This window comes from Rattus rattus, chromosome 6, assembly GCF_011064425.1.
Source record: "Rattus rattus isolate New Zealand chromosome 6, Rrattus_CSIRO_v1, whole genome shotgun sequence".
Taxonomy (NCBI): Eukaryota; Metazoa; Chordata; class Mammalia; order Rodentia; family Muridae; genus Rattus; species Rattus rattus.
In genome coordinates this window covers 23,144,807-23,164,912 of record NC_046159.1, presented here as the reverse complement: position 1 = coordinate 23,164,912, position 20,106 = coordinate 23,144,807, and the positions used below count along the sequence as shown (strand labels likewise).

Below are 20,106 nucleotides of genomic sequence, written 5' to 3'. Positions count from 1 at the left end.
GGCATTGGTCTGGGTCCCTGTCCCGGGCTCAGAGTTGGGCAACCCCTTGAGAACTGGGAAGGGAGAAAGCCCCACCAGACCTGTGGATCCCCAAGCCTGCCTCTAGATCCTTGGTTTTACCCTGAGGTTGCAGTGCCTGCCCCCAGGCCCAAAGGCCTCCTAGCCCTACAGCAGCTAAATCAGGAGGGACGGTCCTTGCAACCCACCTCTGAGCAGCAGAGCCCTTTTCTCAGTTGGCCCTCAAAGAATTAGTCCGGGGCAGTTGCAGGACTAGGTCCTGCCTTTCTAATGTGTGGTTCTGTGTTGCTGGGAGAGGGGCCCTGCAGGCACACAGGTGACGGCCCCACCCATGCACCCCCTGGAGGGCCATGGCTCCAGGGAGCTATCATGTTGCTCAGTCCCAGAGCTGTCCCTTTCTTCCTCCTCTTTGTTCTCTATACTTTTCCCTTGTAATTATTTTTGTGGACTAACTCTGGCTTGGTCTCCCAGACATCTCCTGAGTCCTAATAAGATAAGCTTATCGCCCTCAACTGCTCCCGGCACTACCCCGTGACCCTTAACACAGTGGGCATTCAGGTTAACCAATGTGCTACCCTTGGCCTTTCCCATGGTGGGAGCCAGCTCTTCTCAAGGTATGGTGGCTGGTACTGGCCACCGACTCAGAGATTCAAGTTATATATAAAGAACACAGCTCTAGACAGAGGGAAAGGAAGGGACAAAATAATAAAATGGTCTCCAGTGTCCAGGAAGATGAAAGACTCAGCAGCCCCAGTGGGATCCTCCTGTGTATCAGGAACTGCAGACTAGATCAGCCCCTCCTAAAGTTCTCCCTGATTGGATCTTACAATCAACATTTAGTTGCTCAGTGAATCCTTCTGGGGTGGACCCTACTGAGTCTGCCAAGTAATGAGGACCCGGACCCTGAAGGCCAGTAGTCCTGTAACCTTGATCAAGTTAATTTTCTGTGCCTTGGTTTTCTCCACTGAGAAATAGCCAGACTGAGAGCTGAGGGTTGTAACTCACTGAGAGAGCTGTTCGATGCCTGGTGTGGGGGAGGCCCTGAGCTTTGTCCCCAGTACCAAAAAGAATAAAACGTAAACCAAAGTGCCGAGAATTCTATAGTCTCTTAACTAGTGCCCGGGCCTGTTGCCAGTATACTGTAGCAGAGGCATTGTTACTGGCTCTCACTCTCTCAGTGAGCCCCACTATGGAGCTAGGGAAGGCGGGTGAGCCCAGATCACCCTCCCCATAGGCTGGAGCACTTGCCTGTCATGTAGGCAGCCCTTGGTCCCATCCCCAGCATGATTGAGAGAAACACACAGAGCAAGCTAAGCCCTAGGGCTGCTATGGGCATCGACCCGTGTGAAGCCATATCCAAAACCAGGTCTGACTGTCCCCAAAGGCTGAGCTTAGCAGCCACACATGACATCCCAGCCCATCCTGCCCAGAGTCCCTGGACACAAGAGGCACAGAGTCGGAGGCAATACACAGTTGTCCAGGGGCTTTATTTACAAGAAGAGAAGGGTCTGACTCTCCCTGAGGCTTGCTGAGCCATATACAGGTTCAGAGGACCACGGTCACTTAAATTACAACAAGATGGGGGTGGTGTGGACTACAGGTCTCTGTCTGTCCAGCGGAGGCCTCTGCACGGAGTAAGGCTGATGCTGCAAATAAAAGAGACAAGGTGGATCAAAGGTTGTCTGGGGCCTGGGAAGGGGATACAAGATCTACGGACACCCTAGCAGGGTAGGGTGAGATCGTGACCCGTCCCATGCACGTCTGAACTGAAGTTGAGGGATTGAGGGCAGGGAGAGAAAGGCCATACAGAAGGGGCCGCACCATGGCCACCTGCAGACGAATACCCAGCTCACTTCCTCTTGAGAGAACCTTTGTTCTTCTCCTTGTCTGCCGACCGCTGCTTCTTTACTTTCTCTTCCTTCTTGTTCTTGCTATGCACATTTTCGTACACCTCCTCCTTGTGTCTGGGGTTGAGAGGGGAGAGGATGCATCTGGAGACTGTGCAGGGTGACCCAGCACCAGCGGCCCCTCCAGACTCTCAGTATGTGAAGCCAGGAAAACAAGAGAACCTGCTCACTAATCTGAACTCTAGATCCAAGTCTCCCAGAGACAGAGGCTGCATCTCACACAGGAGCCCACACCACAGCCCTACACATGGTCATAACAGGCACTTCAGGAAAAACTTCAGGTGATAGGAAGAAGTTTGACCTCGAACCAGGGTTTCTCCAGCCCCACACTAATCCACTCCAAGAAAGACAGTTGAGGCTGGGCAGGAGGGGATAGATTCTGCAGGGGCAAGCATTCTGCAGGGGCAAGCAGGGCCACTCACTTGGAGGAGGTACGGGAGGCTTTGGCGTGGGCACTCCTCAAAGCCGGAGGGTAGGTGATGTTCCCATACTCCGACTCCTGGCCCCTCTGGGACTGTGGGCAAAGGTGTGGTGGGAGGATGGTGGTACCAGCAGGACTAGGTGATGCCCACTCTCCCCTGCCACCCACCAGCCCCACTCTGGACACACTTGTATGATCTCCAGTTTCTTCTTGGTTGTTTCAATGAACTGGGCGATGGCCACATAAATAAACTTGTACTGTGCCTCTGTCTGCACCATGCCAGAGCGCTGTGCCCGTACCATCTGGATGGTCTTCTGGATGTCAATGTCACAGTCTAGCCCTGGACAAAGGCGGCAGAGGAACTTCAGGGTAGACAGTGGCCAAGGGCCTGCCTGCCCCTCTCACACCGACACGAATTCCCCAGCACTCCTCACCCTTGGTGGAGACGCTCTCCATGAGCATATCAATGACGATGATGGTGCCCGTGCGGCCGATGCCAGCGCTGCAGAGACAAGGTACCACCATCAGAGGCCTGGCCCTCCCCAGGAAATGGTGAGTCTTGGGGGCCACCCCAGCACCAGGCAAGGTGTGTGTGTGTGTGTTTATAGGTCACTAGGGCAGCAAAGGAGGAATGTGCCGGGCTCTGTACCCATGCTTCTGCCCCAGTCACAGGATATACAAGCCAGGGTCTGTTTTGAGGTGCGGACACCTTTTCCCTCCCTCCAAGCATCTGTTCCCCACTTCCTGATCCTCCCCTCACTCCTCCCAAATATTGGCTATCCTTGTCTCTTGGAGAAACGAGATCCACAACCTGCCACTGCCCTGCCTGTTCCTCAGGTCCCTGGGCTCCCTCCCCTCATCCCTGCCTTCGAGGGTTATATTTGGAGAAACTCTTCTGGTGATGCTGTACCCCTTTAATCCCAGCACTTGGCAGGCAGAGGAAGGCAGCTCTAATCTCTGTGAGTCCAAGGCCAACCCATTCTACAGAACTAGTTCCAGGATAGCCAAGGCTACCCAGAGAAACCCTGACTGAAAAAAAAAAAAGTTATTTAATGACTACCGTGCAAGCAAGCATGGAAAAAAGAAAGCCAGGAAGAGTGGTCATATCACCACATCACCAGAGGACGGTCAGAGGCAGCGGCAGCTCACTGGCCAGCCAACCTAACTGAAGGGGTGAGCTCCAAGTTCAGTGAGAAACCCTCTCTCAAATCTGAGGCAGAAGCCTGGTGTGGTGGTGCATGCTGTTAATCCCAGTACTCAGGAGGAGGACACAGTGGACTGCTGTGAATTCAAGGCTAGCCTGGTCTACCCAGCAAGTTCCAGGCCACTGAGACACATAGACACACACACACACACACACACACACACACATACACACAGAGTTATATTTGGCTTAGGGTGTGACTCAGCGATAAAGCATGTGCTTAGCATGCTTAAGGCCCTGTGGTCCAAACCCCAGCAACACACACACGCATGTGCGCTCACACAGAGACAGACAGACAGACAGACAGACAGACAGACGGAGACAAAGAGAAGAGGTGACATTTAACCTTTCTCTCTGTGGAACTGCATTTCTCTTTTCTTCAACATGGCAGAAAGGGCTGGCCCAGGACACACACGGTGGAGAAAGTGCAGTAGCACGCCTCCCTTTGCCCATGTCGGCCACCACCCTCGGGCAAACCGAAGGTGCAGACCCCAGACCCACCTACAGTCCAGTCCGTGCGACTAGTGCCATAAGCTGAGCTGTCTAATTTCAAACCCAGATTGTCAAAAATAACACCCCCATACCACTTCCTTCCTGTGATTTCTAAATAAAGGCCGTGGGGATTTCGAGAAGTAGGTGAATAGGGAGGGGTGGCAGACAGGTTCTTGGGGACAAGCTGTCCGAAGATGGCAGAGGGCAGAGTTTGGCCCCCAAGACAGTATGGGAGAGGTACTTCCAGCACAGCAGCAGGCCAGCCATTTGTGGGGGGAAGGAGGAGTCTCAAGCGCCCACAGGCCTAGTATTACAAGAACAGAATAGGAAGAGGACTACACTAGTTCCTGTTTCCCCATCGGACATAAGGAGCCATCAACGGCATACACAGAAACACACCTGCACAGACACACACACACACAGAAACACAGCTGCACACACACACACACAGACACACACACACAGACACACACCTGCACAGACACACACACACACAGAAACACAGCTGCACAGACATATACACACACAGACACACACACAGACACAGACACACACACACACACAGAAAAACACCTGCAGAGACACACACACAGAAACACACATGCACAGAGACACACACACACAGACACATGCCCAGAGACTCACACACACACACACACACACACACAGACACATGCACAGAGACTCACACACAGAAACACACATGCACAGAGACACACACAGAAACACACATGCACAGAGACACACACAGAAACACACATGCACAGAGACACACACAGAAACACACATGCACAGAGACACACACACACACAGAAACTTTTTTTTAAAGACAAGGTCTTTAATCACAGCACTAAGGAGGCAGATCTCTTGTGAGTTCAAGGCCAGCCTGGTCTACAAAGCAGAGCTCCAGGACAGCTGGGGCTGTTACACAAAGAAACCCTGTCTGGGGGAGGGGATGGGGGCGATAGGGGATAAAACCCCAAAAACCAGAGAAATCCGTACTTGTATTGCTGAGAACTCATAATCCTCCTGTCTCAGCCACCCAAATGCTGGGACTGTAGGCTTATTCCACTATACCCAGCAATGAGTACTGAGAAGAGAAACCCAAGGGTCAGAGAAGTTAAGTAACTTGCCCAAGGGTCACACAGCTGGTAATAAGCAAGTGGCCTCTGTCAAAGACCCCTTACTTGTTGTCCTACACCAACCAAAGCAAAGCCACCTCCTTCTAGGACCTTTCCCGCTAACCTCTCAGCCAACCACCTCTTACCCAGCCACAGAGCCTAAATAGCAACAGGGGAGGTGCTAGGCCCACACTGACCCCAGATGGAAGCTGTGAAGAAGGTGGCTGAGAAGGAAATCAGAGTGGCAAGTCTGCACCCTGCTCTAACTGCCCAGGCTCCCCTGCTACCAGCTGGTGACCAGGCCAGCGCAGAGTCGGTCTCTGTGTCTGTATCTGGCAGCAGGGAGTAGATGGCTGAGGCTACTTCAAGCCAGGCCCACCCTCAGGCCTGGAGCAGTGAGGGAGTCCAGAAGCAGGGGTCAGGGGAGGCTTTCAGTGAGTCCCTATACAGGTTGCCATTAGCAACCAACCGTGCTGACTCAGCATTGTTCTCCTGTCTGTTAGTTTAATTGTGCCCGTGTGGGTGTTTTGCCTGCATGTGTGTTTGTACACCGTGTGTGTACAGTGCACACAGCGCCCTTGTAGGCCCTTGTGTTGAATCCCCTGGGATGGAAGAGTATGAGTCACTTTGTAGGTGCTGGGAATCAAACCAGGTCCTCTGGAAGAGCGAGTGGCTCAGAGCTCCTAACCTCTCAGCCATCTCTGTAGCCCCCAGCTGCTGGTTCCTTACACTAACTCACCTGCAATGCACAATGATGGGCCCTGCGTGAGGCAAACTTTCCTGCCGCTGGTTGATCTGATCCAGGAAGCTGAGGACACCTCCAGGCTCACTGGGAACCCCATGGTCAGGCCAGCTCAGGTACTGGTAGTGCCATATCTCCCGAACCAGGTCCCCCTAGGCCAAGGACAAAGAGGCAATGCCTGGTGCTCCCACACGACATCCTCGTCCTTGTCCTCCCCGCCCCCCGCAGACTAGAAAATAAATCAAGGAAAGGCTCCTGAATGGGCGAGCTTGGGGACACTCACATTGTCCAGTGGGGAGATCTGCAATGTTCGAAGTTTGTACTCTGCTGTGTCGTGCTCTTTACAGTTGGTCACAGAGTAGAGCCCATAGACGCGCTGAGTGCCCACCTCAGGCCAGTATGGGACACATTTGTTCTGAAAGGAGAGAGGGAAAGGATAAAGCACAGAGGCAGGGCCCTGGGGCTCCTTCTGGGCCCCAAGACATAGACCTGAATATTGGTTTTGAATGTATATATAGATATATACGTGGGGGGGATGGTGTGCATGTGTGTACAGATACATATATGGGGTATGAATGGTGTACATGTATGTACAAATACATACATGGAAGGGTGGTGTGCATGTGTGTACAGATACATATATGGGGATGAATGGTGTACATGTATGTACAAATACATACATGGAAGGGTGGTGTGCATGTGTGTACAGATACATACACAGGAGATAGTGTGCACATGGAGATATAAGGATGACACTGGCAGTCATCCTCCATCTCTCTTGCACCGTATTCATTGAGGTAGTGTGTGTCACTCAAACCCAGAGCTCACCAATATAGCAAATCTTGCGAGCCAGTGCACTCTGGGAGTCTTCTGTATCCTCCTTCCAAAGCTGGAATCGTAGGTACCCGCCCTCTGCCCACCCAGAATGTACAAGGGTTTCTGAGGACCCGGGCTCTCATTCTCATGCTTTCATGGCAAATACTTAACCACTGAGCCTCCTCCCCACCCCCACCCTGTGGATGCTAAAAGAGTACATGAGCCAGCTCAGAACCAGACCTGGGACCTGGCCTCAGGCTAACCACCGCTAGGCGGGATCTGATCAACCACCTTACCTTATAATCCATTCAGTGACCACTGAAACTGTACTAAGCTGTGTGTGGTTCAAACCCAAGTAAGAGGCAGAGAGGATGGGGGGATGGGGAGGATGTATGAAGAATGTGTGCCCTGGGACACATTAAAGAGAGGGGCTGAGGATGAAACCCAGGGTTCATACTGGGCAAGTGCTTTACCACTGGACTATATCATCACAGCCGAACATATGGTGCTCAGGAGGGCGGGGTGTCTAGGAGTCACAGTGTATAGTGAAGACCATCTCAGGCCTTAGTTTCCCAAAATGCACTGGGCCTTTGTCACTGATGTCCTATTCTATATTGGCATCTGGTCTTGCCCTTAAAAAAGAATTACATTTTATTGTGTGTATGTATGTGTGTGTATGTATTGTGTATATATGTGTATATGTGTGTGTTTGTGTGTATGTACGTGTATTATGTATGTGTGAATGTGTGTGTTTATGTGTAGGTATGTATGTGTATGTACGTATGTATGTATGTGTATGTGTGAATGTGTGTGTTTATGTGTAGGTATGTATGTGTATGTATGTACGTACATATGTATGTGTATGTGTGTGTATGTATGTGACTGTAGACATATGGGTACTTGTGTGCTATGTGCTGTGGTATGCACTTGACAGTCAGAGGATAACTTGCAGAAGTAAAGTTCTCGTCTACCATGTGGGTCCCAAGGATTGCACTCATGATGTCGGGCTTGTTGGCAAGCACGTTTAACTGTTGGAGCCATCTCACAAGCCCCTGATCTTGCTTGTGTCTGGACCGAGTGAGCAAAGACCGAGGAGGAAAATGTAAGGGTCAGGAAGGTGGAGTTTTGCCTTACCCGGCCTTTCTCCACCTCTCTGGTAGTCATGACAATGACACGAGTGTTCTCCTGCCAAGCCATCTGCCAGAAGTCATTGACAGTAGCGTCCAGACAGCCCTGACTGGCGATGTAGGTCTTAGAGTTCTCATCCGGACCTAGCAGCTGGTTCTGGGTGCAAGCACAGAGAGATCCCACCACAGACTGTGAGTCACAGTGAGCACTGGGTGTGCCTGTTCCACCCGCCATCACCCCCACACAACCTCACAGGCATCTGTAGCCATAGACCCCCAGCCCCAGGGAGCTCTCAGAGACCAACATCTGTTCCCACAGAGGTCACCCAAGTCACCTTAACGTAGTTGGCATTGATGTAGTCAGACCCTGGGATGTTACTGTCACGTCCCTGCAGGATCACTCGGCTGTGGTCAACTGGCATGGATAGAGAATGAACAGCTTGGGCCACTCCCTGGGTGAAGACCCTTCCCAAGCCAACAGCTGTCCTTGTCTCCAGGGCCACAGACTCATAGATAGGACAGCAGGCAGGGATAAATGGGAGTAGAGGCTTTGGGAGCAAGGTGTGGCAAGGAGGGAGTTACTGCCTGGTAGTTGTGGGGAGGCTCTTAGGAAGTGAAGAGGCGGGGTTGGGGATTTGGCTCAGTGGTAGAGCCCTTGCCTAGGAAGCACAAGGCCCTGGGTTCTGGTCCCCAGCTCGGGGGAGGAAGTGAAGAGGCTGCCTTGGGGAGAGAGCCCTGCTGGACAGTGGGGATGGAATGGGGCAGGGGGCAGTGAGTGACAGGCCTACTGGTGCTCACAGGGAAGAATGTTCTTGTAGCGGTTTTTGCTCTTGTTCTCCGGCCGCTGCCCTTCCAGACGCTGGTGCAAGTTCTTTACCTCTTGCTTTTGCAGACTCTGAAATGTGAGAGAACTGAGTCCCCCGCCCCAGGGTGCATCCACGGGTGCAGAGGCCATAGTCAGAGCCGTGTCAGAGGCAGGTAAAGAGGGCAATCTATGCCAGCCCTGCTGTCCCCGGACATACCTCAAACTCCTCCCAGAAGCCGGCCTTGGCTGTGTCCTCTGACTCCTGCTTCTTGTTCAGTTCCAAGACCCGGTTCTCAATGTCTGCTGCGTTTACCCGAGTGGCATAGTAAGGCTGGGGGTAAGGGAGAGCAAGAAATCAGTGGCTGAGAGACCTCAGAAAGCCACACCTCTGATGGCTCAGACAAAGAGGCAAGCAGGTTGGCTCCTCACCTGCCGCAGGTAGACAAAGGCACCTGAGGCCTCCTCAATCCCTGTCTTCTTGAAGTGCTCCACCAGGTCTGTGAGGCTGTCGAACGTCTCTGAGCCACCCACAGTGTATCGTCCACCCTGAAGGACACCAAATAGGCTCACCCCTCAGGGCTGAGTCCCCCTCCTGGCACCCCCAGTCTTAAATCCAAGCCACTGACGCTCCACCATGAGGCCTTCCCCACAGCCCGGCTAACTCACCTCACACATAACCTTGATGTGCGTGACCTTGAGCGGGGAACCCGGGCCAGCCTTGGGCTGGTCATTGAGCACAGAGAGCACAAAATCACCAGGTTGGCTGAGACTCTCACGCACAAGAAACGTCCAGGGCTCGCCCTTGGCCTGCAGCAGTGACTCTGCCTGCCCTCCAGACATGTGACCATGATACCACCTGGAGAAAGTACATTGCAAAGATGGTGACCAGGCCCCAGAGCGAGCGCAGACACCTGCTATCGGCCAGGGTTGAATTACAAGCTTTCAAATCCACCACTACACTCAGATCCGTTACCAACTCAGAAAATGCTGAGAGAAAAGCCAGACTTTGTGCTGTAATCCCGATTTGGAGCTGGAATTCCAGCCCCTCAGGACACATGAGGATAGTGGTAAATTTAAGGCCAGCATGATCTACATAAACATACCTTTAAAGCTCACCAAATAGCTGAGAATGACGGTTCATTTTTTTATAATCCAGTATTCAGTGGGCTAAGCAGAAGAACTGTCTCAACGAGGCCAGCCTGCTCTACATGTTAAGTTTCAGGCCAGCCTGAGCTACACAGTAAGACCCTACCTCAGACACAAAACAAACAGCCAGTCCTGGTGATATATACCTGTAATTATAGCTCTGGGTTGGCAGAAGCAAGAGGATTGCTGTAAGTTTGGGGGCTAGCCTGGTCTACATGGTGAATTCCAAGCCAGCCTAAGCTACAGCCTGTCTCCAAAAGAAAGCTAACTTCCCATCTCTAAAACAAGGAAGGGATGGAGGAAAGAAGGAGAGACTGGCAGACAGGCAGACAGATGGGAAGACAGATACGAAACAGCTCGTGTGAGATGGCTCAGAGAGAAAAATGGTTGTGGACAAGCTTACCACCTGAATTCAATCCCCAGGACCCACATGGAGGAGGGAGAGAACCAGCTCTGACAAGTTGTCCTCTGATCTCTACCTGCGGCCATGGCACACAAGAAAATGTAACAAATTCTTTTTAAACAGAGAAACAAAACAAAAGCTGGGAGATTGCCATTTTCTCTACAATAAGAAAAAAGGGGCTAAACAGTTGCATGCTGGTCCCAGGTCCTAGTTCAGTCAGAGATAAACCTTCACAGCATTCGAACCATGAAGACTGTCACTTTGGCACAGCAGGACATGTAAAACCCTGAGTTCTCTCCCCAGGACCAAGATAAACAAAAAGAAAAAAAAAAAAAAAAGGAAGGAAGGGCGAAAGGAAGGGAGAAAGAAAGAATGAAGGAAGGGCTCTAGCCAAAACCTAAATGAAGCCTCTCTCGATTATTCATGAGAAACAGAAAGGCAGTGTACAAAATATTTGGAGGGACAAAATGAAGCGTCCCCATGAAACGGACTCTGACTGAGTTAAAAGGAGGGACAGAAAAGCATGGATGGACTCAAACCACAGAAGGCAGCGGGTGCCAAAGGAGACAAAAGTCCGGAAGGACTGATGAAAAAACGCATTTGGGGGTGAGGGGGACAAACATGCCCCTGAGGGAAGAGTATTTCAGGGTTCCAAGGGTAGCAGGGGTTCAGAGGGGCTCCACAGAGCTCCAAGGGGCTGCAGGGCAGAAAGCAGAACTAAGGACCTTTCCGTGAAGCACCCTCTTCCCAGGAGGAAACTGTAGCCCCACAATGCCTAGCCTCACAGGAAACCACGTGATGGAAAAAATACAAAACTCCTTCTGGGGAGAGAGTGAGAAGTGAGGCTGTGAGGTTTCCTCAGCTCAGGGAGGGGGGGCGGCAGCATTTTCCAACCGCAAGGATGCGGGGGGGTGGCGTGGGGCTCAGTCCTCTTGGTCCTTCTCAACTCTGTCCAGAGGGCACCATAGCTCAAGGCCCTTCAGAGGCTTCTACCCCAACCCAGGCCTCCTGGGCCATCCTAGCCCATTTCAAAGACAGGCCAGAGACCCCAAGCAATGTAAGGGGGCTCAGTTCCTTCCCTCAGGGACAGGATGAGGAAGTCTCCATGCAAATGTGAACAGACCACAGGCAGAGAGTTCACTATTGAGGGGACAAATGCAAATTTCCTAGAAGAGGAGGGGTAAGGACAGAAGGAGTGTTGGGTCATGGCTTCCACATACACTAAGGTTAGGGATGACACTGAGCTTCCCAGCTGGTATCCAAAATGTCTCTTGGAATCCTCCACAGCCCTGTCAGGGTGTAGCATCCACGGTGTGTCCCATGCTTCCCCACTGCCCTGGTCTGTTCTCCTAACACCTGTTTAGCTCCCACCTTCTTCCCTATCCCAGGGAGCAGGCCAGCCACCATTCAGCTGTACCTCCATGGTCTCCTCTAGCAGGGCACATCCTGGCTTGGAACAGCAACAAAGAGAAAGCAAGGAGTGAAAAGAGAATGAGAGGCCACCTGAGTGTTGCAGGTAGGGGAAGAGAGAAAAGACCACCTGGGGTGGGTCCTCCCTTGCCATTCACCAGCAGGAGAGGAAAACTTTCAAGGAAACATCTCCAGCTTCTTTGTGTCACTGGCAAAGGGTGGAAACACAGGGCTTTTACCCCAGTCTTTCTCGGTCTATATTGGAGGTGGTAGTGGTGGTTTTTTGTTTGTTTGTTTGTTTGTTTGGGTGGGTTGGAGTTTTGTTGTTTTGTTTTGGGAAGTTGGTTCTTCAGGATAGAGTTTCTCTGTGGAGCCCTGGCTGTGTTGAGACTTACTTGGTAGACCAAGCTAGCCTTGAACTTACAGACATCCACCTTCCCCTGCCTATTTTGAGTGCTGGGATGAAAGGCATATGGTGCCACCAACACTGCGTTTGTTTTAGCTTTTTTTTTGGTTCTTTTTTTCGAGCCGAATCCAGGGCCTTGCGCTTCCTAGGCAAGCGCTCTACAACTGAGCTAAATCCCCAACCCCTGTTTTAGCTTTTTTTTTTTTTTTTTTTTTTTTTTTTTTTTTTTTTCCTCTTTCTTTTTTTTTTTCAGAGCTGGGGACCAACCCAGGGCCTTGAGGCAAATACCACTGAAAATCCCCAACCCCCTGTTTTAGCTTTTTTAAGTCTCATGTAGCCCAATCTAGCCTCAAACTTGCTATGTAATGGAGGATGAACTTGACCTTCTGGTCTTCCTGACTCCCCACTGGGCTTACAGGCATGTGTCACCCACACCAGGTTTTTGCATTACAGGGACTCAAGCCCAGTGTTCAATGCATGACGGGTGACCCCGACCCATAGCCCTCCAGTCCTAAGTTTCGATCAGTGACTTGTAAACAAAACCACTGGGCTAAGTCTGTAGGCACGGATCTCAAGACGGATTTAAAAACTGCGAGGAAAGCAACTCGGTGGCAAAGCACGCGCTCAACACAGACAAGGCCCTGGGTTCACGCCCCAGGAGGAGTGAGGGTTTAAGCAGAGGAGGGGGATTAAGCTCGAAATCATTTCAACCGTAAATATACAAACACAGGACAGGAATAAGGCATGGGCCCCCAGAGTCCATAAGAAAACCCTAGAGTTATTCCACTGCCCTTTAACAGGAGCTGTCAGTCACTCTGCTTTTGCAGCTAAGATGAGCTGCAGTGTAATGAGAGACGTTTATCTCCATGCCCTTCCCCTTGACCACGCTCTGAGAAGACCACAAGAACTGCTAGTCCAGCTATAAGGGCTCTGTCTTTGCAGCACTGCTAGGAGCTGTCCTGTGGGTTTCCTTGAGTCAGGTAAGCCTGAGCCCTCCATGCCTGTGACCACATCAGTGACCTCGCTTCCACCAAGCTCTGTCCAGCCACAGCTCAGTGTGTCTGCTAACTTTCCCTGAGTATCCCAGTGCCAGTGAACCTCTGAGACCTTAGCAAGACAGGGACCTAGAGCCCCAGACTGTGTGGAGAGCTGGAAGAAGGCACCAGAGTTCCATGGAAGGAAGAACTTTCTAGTAATAGGGCCCAACCTGATGAGAAATATCATCGATAAGGAGTGGCCTCTCTGTTACTCTCAGGATGAGGTTGCTAGGTAGCAGGAAACCTGCAGGAAGGCAAGGGGAACCCTTCTCTTGCTTCCTCAGCAGACAGGGGATTGGTTAGATATGGGAGTCATCAGGCTACAAAGGAAAGAGGCTCAGCACTGAGAGAACAGGTGTGGAAGGCCAGGGATGAGGAATGGACTGTGAGCAGGACACCCGATCCGGGTGTTCACCCCTTTACACTGCAACGCCCCTCACCTCTCGCTGGTGGGGTCCGAGCAGTTCAGTGGGTACTTGAGGTGGATGATGGTGCCGTCTCGGTCCTGCAGGATGCCCTGCTGCTGAGTGTAATACTCCACCAGCTCTGTCAACGTCGCAAACTTCTCCCCTCCATACAGGTCATAGAAGTCCCCTGAGTTCTGGATCCGAATATGAGTCACCTGGTCATCCACCCTGCAAGGCACCACAGGTAGTGAGTCCCCAGGTACAGGAGCAGCAGCGGGGTGGGCTTGGGGGACAGAAGTCTCCGTGCAAGAGCACACAGGCATGGAGTGGACATAGACAGTGGTGGGCACATGCTAGGGCTACAGGCAGGGACATAAGGAAAGGAGTGCAATCTGGGAAGGCAACCAACACAGCCCGGGGAGCCCAAGAATGCTCAGGACCCACACAGGGTGCAGGGAGGGCCACCCACCTGACTGAGAGGGAGAAGTCACCCTGGTTCTTGCGACTGGGCCGAGCCAGGAAGCTCCCAGGGACTCCCCGGCCCTTGAGCAGGGTCTCGGCATCAGGCCCACTGAGGTCCCGGTGAAACCACCTAGAGGTAGGTGCACAGGGCAGTGAGGGAATATCCCCTGGGCTCCAGGCCACCCTCGTTTCCTATCTCCCATGGCCCTTACCTCACCATCCTGAGGCTCTTGGTGTATTGGCTGCAGAAAACGTGGAGGGAACAGTCTGTCTGGGCAGGCACCTAAAAACTCTAGAGCTGAGCCTTCTAGTCAAGGCTCTCAGAGCCCAGGCCTCCAAAGCCAACCTGCTGTCCTGCTCCCGGGCTACCACTCTACTGGCCTGGGGCAGCCAGCAGGGCGGAGACAGGAAGGGGCGCGGCCGACCCCTTAGGGGAACTCACTTGTACTTCTCTTTTCAGAGCGAGGGAAGAGAAGCTGAAGGGTGGCAGGGTGGGGGAGGGCCCACTTCGCACAGTCTGCCATCGGAGGCACAGGAGCATGGCACTAAACACTCATGACTCGAGAGGTAAGGACACACGTGGGGTGCCCCTCAGTCCCTCCAGGTCAAGAGTCACACACAGTGAATATCCACATGATCAGGTCAACCCTTCCTCCTCCAGCAGCTGCTTCTACTCAGAATTCTAAGGCACAGCTATAATACTGACAGTGTGTGGTGACACTGTCATTTAATGGAGTGTCGACGCATGCCAGACCACTGGTACAATGTCATTTACATGCCACCTGTGAGTTACAGGGCACCACGGCCTCATTACACAGGTACTATCTTTATACCCACTTTACAGGCAAGGAAACTGAGGCTGAGAAGTCTGAGGAACTGCCCCAGGCCTTACCCTTAGTGAGTGGCAGGACTCAGACCTAAATAGTTTCAAAACCAATGATATTTGAATTCTGCTTGCCAGTCCTCAGGACCCAAAGAACAGTAGTCAATAGACTCCTTGTCCGAAGGAGATGCTGTCACAGCTGACAGCCCCCACAAGGCAACCTCGTGCAGCACTGTCATGGTCACGGGCCTTCTCTACCTTAGGGACTGTTTATAGGCCTAGTCCTATACCCTAACTATGAGCAGGGAGGGGTGGATGGGAAGGTATCTCATAGAGGTTAGGGTTTGTGGCCAAGGTCCCAACAGTGGCAGATGCTCAGAGGGATGGTAACCTTTAGGAGCCCTCAGCCTTAAGGCTCATGGTGCCCGGTGTATGTAATCCCCAGTATAAATGCAAAATAAAAATAAAAAAATATAAACACTACCAAGCCAAGACCAGAGGGAAAACAAGCTGCCCAACAGAAGATGGAGAGATTCCTGTCAGCATCCTTAGGAAGGGACATGGGCTGCTGGAAAATGGAGCTGGGACAGAGCGCCTTACATCCTTTAGGGGTTTTTTGTTTGAGGTGTTTTGATTGGTTAGTTTTGGTATTTTTGGTAATGCTGAAATTAGATCCCCAGTCCTAGCCAGGCATGGCAGCACACTCCTTTAATCCCAGCACTTGGGAAGCAGAGGCAGGCAGCTCTGTGAGTTCGAGGCTAACCCAGTCTATAGCGTGAGTTCCAGGACATCCAGTGCTATATAGTGAGACCCTGTTTTAGAAAATAAGCAAAAGCCAACCCAGACCCTCGTCCCTTAAACTTGCACGGTGAGCACCCTTAATGCACATCTCCCATCCTGCTTCTTTTTCTTATTCATTTGACTCCCTTCACATATCTGCAGTCCTAGGGCTTGAACCTAGGACTTCAAACACGCAAGGCAAATGCTCAACCACAGAGCCACACCCCCAGTTAGTTCTCCTTTTACTTTTTTTGAGATAGGGTCTCTCACTAAATTGCCCAGACTAATCTGGAACTCGCTCTGTAGCCTTGACTCTGTAATCTTCCTACCTCCACCTCTCCAGTAGTTGGAGGTAGAGCATTGCCACCACATCTGGCTCCCTGACACTCTTTTAAAACTGTGATGCCTGAGGTGTACGTAGCCCAGTGGTAACATAAGGCCCTGGATTCTCTCTCTGCACCAAACCCAGTAATTTCATGAGTAAGTATATAGTTAGTTCTATATTTAATATTTATTAATATTTATTCACAGTGTATTTGTCATATCTCAAAATATAGGAAAAATGAGAGACTATGAAAACCAAACAGGGCTAGAGTGTGGCTCCGAGTGAAGTGCTTGCTTAGCATGTAGGAAGCCCTGGCCTTCATCCCAACAGCCTTGTGGGGTGCCGTGGCACACCTCTGTAATTTCAGCACATGGAAGACGAGGTAAGAGGGTAAGAACAAGACTGAAGCTAGCCTGGGCTTCATAAAGAGTTCCAAGCCAGCCAGGGATACATAGCAAAACCCTGGGGAGATTGTTTTGTTTGTAACAGTCTATGACAAGTATTTATCATTTTTTTTTTATGTCTATGAGTACACTGTAGCTGTCTTCAGACACACCAGATCCCATTTCAGATGGTTGTGAGCCACCATGTGGTTGCTGGAATTGAACTCAGGACCTCTGGAAGAGCAGTCAGTGCTCTTAACCGCTGAGCCATCTCTCCAGCTCCACACTTTATCATTCTTGAAAACATCAAATACCACTTAACCTTCCCGCCTCCCTCCCTCCCACCGTCCTTTCAGGCTTTCTCTTCTTGCTAATACCCCTGAAAATATGCGTGCTTGGCAATTACACTAAGCACGATCTGGAACACCTATGGACTCAGCTCATCCCAAGGGTCAGGAAGACCACAGACAAAGCCGGTTCCAGCAAAGGGAGATCTGCTAGCCACCAGCTCTGCCTCCAGCCCAACCTTTAGGGTCCAATCCAGAGACGTATCTAGCAAAAGACTCATGACTCCACTTAAACCGACATTACAAGTGTGTAAGCCTCCTGTGTGCCCTGCACGCCACTCACTCTCTGCCAATGACATATCTTGTGTAGAAGCACAACTCACACGCACCCCACCATCTGTGTCCACCCATACGCATCTCTTGCAGGGACAGATCCCCGACAACACAGGCACACAGGAAGTTCCACACTGCTTAGTAACATACTGACTACACCAGAACTAAGACTCTCACTCCAGAATTAAACCCAGTTGGTGGGAAGACGCTCACGAGGCACTTACTACTGACCCTTGATGTCCCATCCTGTCCTCTCGCAGGAAAATAATGACAATCTTCCAAGAAGCAAGGCGCAGGGCCCTGGAGTTGGCCGAGCATTAGAACAATATATGTCAGTGGTAGAGCACTTGCCGAGAAAGGACAAGGCCCTGGGTTCGGTCCTCAGCTCCAGAAACAAAGAACAATATATGTAATGACCACAAAGGTGGCCTTTGACTACCTATGAGGTTGGGACTTTGTTTTAAGCAGACTCGAGGAGGCTGCCAGACCTAAATACAAATGCCTGGTATCTAGAAGAGGACGAGATTCCTTTGGAAAGCAAGGGATAAGGGAGCACGTCAAGATCAGTGGCCCTAGGGGCCTGCCGAGGACAAAATACAACCATTACACGGTTATTAGACTTCTCTGATTTCCACCTTATACGTGAACTTCACAAGATTTCCTAAACTCGACCCTAAAAGGCTAATAAAGCAACCAGGTGTGGTGGCTCATGCCTCTAACCCCAGTATTCGGGAGGCCGAAGCCCGGGACAGAAGGTCAAACGCGACGCCTGCCCTCGGGAAGACCTCCTCACCTACATAACTGCTAAGTGGCAAGGTCTCCTGTCGTCAGCACATTTTACCATGGGTTCTCTCTTCTGATTTTGCATCTGCAGTTTCAGTCAGCTATAGACAGACAGTATGCTTCCACTGGACAGATGCAGACCCTTTCCCCTCCACAGTTTCCTCAATAATACAATATAAGGATTTGCATAGCATTTACATTGTATCAGGTACTCAGAGATGATAAAGTCTGCAGTAGTTCAGCTGGATGCTACAGGCAAATACATTTGCATAGTTTGGTACCTTCCGGTCCCTCTGGAATCAATCCCCCACAGACACTGGCAGATGACTGTTTCCTTTCTCTGTGACCTCAGCTGTCTTGAAACTCATTCTGTAGATCAGGCTAGCCTCAAACTTAGAGATCTGCCTGCCTCTGCCTCCTAAATTCTGGGATTATAGGTGTGTGCCACCACTGCACGGTCAACTCCATGTTTTATGCCCGCTAGGCAATAACTCTAACCTCTGTTTTTATTATTTATTTAGACAGGGCCTTGCTGTATGTGGCCAGGCTGGCCTCAAACTCAAGATCCTCCTACCTCAGCTTCTCTTGCGTTGTCCAATACCACTATCCTAGCTGAAACAACTGTATCATTGTTCATTTTCATGGCAATACTGTTTATTTGTTACTCTCCCCATTTTAGAAACAAAAGTGAAATCTTAAGACTTGTTAAGTAACTTGCCCACAGTCACAAGGTTCCAGTGAGTGGGAAGGTGAAAGAAACCAAAGCTGTCTGGGGCCGGTGGTCTGTCGCCTGCCACAGCGCTGCACCAGCAGGCTTTAAGGGGATGCCTGGCACTGCAAAGCATGCTGGGAGATGGTCAAACCCCCCCTCCCCTCCCACAGGCAGATGGACCAGAACACAGAGTTGGCATGGAAAACATGCTCTTGGGTTGCTCAGTGTGAGCAGATCAAGACAGCTGATCTACAGTACGCAAGGGGCTGGACTGCCACCCAAAGCAGAGGTCTTGCAAGTCCAGGATGAAGAACCAAGAAAGGTTCTATACTGGGAGATGCTTTGTCAAGCCAGATGGGGAGTCTCGGTACAACCCCTCAGGATGGCAGGGACTAGGTATACACCGGAGGAAGAGTGTACACAGAAAGAGTCACCTGAGTATGGAAAGCAAAACTCCACAGGACCCCTGTAAAACAGCCCACAAAGTCACCAGCACCCTCAGAGTGCGTTTTCACTCTCCAAACCCCACTGAAGTCCAAGGTGCCCACGGCTTCCTTCTGGGGACAACACACTATCCTTTGTCCATTTGTCCCCAAACTGAGGCCTCGCATTTATTATTTCTGCCTGGGATGGTTCGGGACAGCTGGTAACAACATGGCTGCCTCTGTTGAGTCGCCGGATCTCAGCTCAAACACCACCTCATCTGGAAGGCCTCCCTGTCAGCCACTGATGTCTCCATCACTGCTAGCACCTTAAGCCGCTTCTTCTCCTGCGTGTCAGTTAATGCTTTGGCCATCTGAAATAGTCCTAGTTATTGCCTATGTATTCATTCTGTCGTCTCTGCTTGGAATGCCAGCTCTCTAAACGGAGATCATGTCTGCCTCATACAAGCTCATGTTAACAACATCTTACTCAGTACCTGCCCACTGTGTTGGCTCACCATTCATCTATCAAAGTTTGCTTCCTTTGGGGAACAGGGAGAGAACCAAGGTGTGTGTAGGTGTGGGGGAGCGGGGGGAGGGCGGTGCCTAGGAATGGAAGAGCTTTCTCAAATGTGCCTTCAGACTGTCATGTCTGAGGTGATGTGAACTACCCAAGAGGGGAACAGATAGATAGGAGGCAGAAGCAGAGGACCACAGGCCAGTGGTTAAAAATAAGAAAAGATACCCATTTGGGGCTGGCTCAGCTTGTGGTAAGGAGAGAGAGTTCACAGGGACAGGATCCAGCCTCAGGGCAGGGGTATTGGTGGCGGTAGACTATTATGGAGGTTTACTTGTTGAGGGTGTGAACAATGCCCATCACCTAGACTAACAGGAGTTTGTGGAACACAGGTGGTGGAGGGGACTTACCCGCGGGACAGCATCTCCCTGGAGGAGTGGGGGAAGTCACAGGCAAAGGGCGACAGGGGCGGGGCCAATCGAGTGGCACAGCTGTTCGGGGATCCAGACCTTCAGGAAGAATATTTCGGTTTCGGCCACTTCCTCCTCTATCCAGCCTGTCAAACCAATGGCACTTTGAGGCCAAGCCCCTGGATTACAGGTCTCTGAGGGAAGGACGGGTGGGGCGGGGCTGGCCAGAGACCGCCCACCACAGCCAAATTCTCCAGAGGACTGCCGGAGTCCAGCAGGCTTCAGGCCTGCCGGGGCCTACTTCTCTTGGAAGGGGAGGAGCAACCTGCTGTTCCACCTGGAGCTCAAACTGAAAGAGCAGGAGGAGGGCGGGCAGAAGCAAAGACCAGGAAGTAACCCTAGCCAAG

At 51.4% G+C, this 20,106-nt stretch overlaps 1 protein-coding gene across 1 annotated transcript; it reads right to left on the bottom strand.

Moving 5' to 3' along the window:
* Positions 1–1,486: 1,486 nt before the first annotated feature.
* On the bottom strand, positions 1,487–20,043 carry Ptpn6 (protein tyrosine phosphatase non-receptor type 6). The gene is made up of 16 exons (XM_032905707.1): positions 19,700–20,043; positions 13,932–14,054; positions 13,496–13,690; positions 9,320–9,509; positions 9,083–9,199; positions 8,871–8,984; positions 8,647–8,743; positions 8,184–8,263; positions 7,856–8,005; positions 6,189–6,320; positions 5,903–6,057; positions 2,781–2,848; positions 2,535–2,686; positions 2,348–2,439; positions 1,840–1,982; positions 1,487–1,664 (listed from the first exon to the last, which is right to left on the bottom strand). Exons 1-15 carry the CDS (start codon positions 19,711–19,713, stop codon positions 1,868–1,870), a joined length of 1,794 nt encoding a protein of 597 aa, XP_032761598.1. The 5' UTR covers positions 19,714–20,043; the 3' UTR covers positions 1,487–1,664; positions 1,840–1,867.
* Between the last annotated feature and the right edge of the window lie 63 nt (positions 20,044–20,106).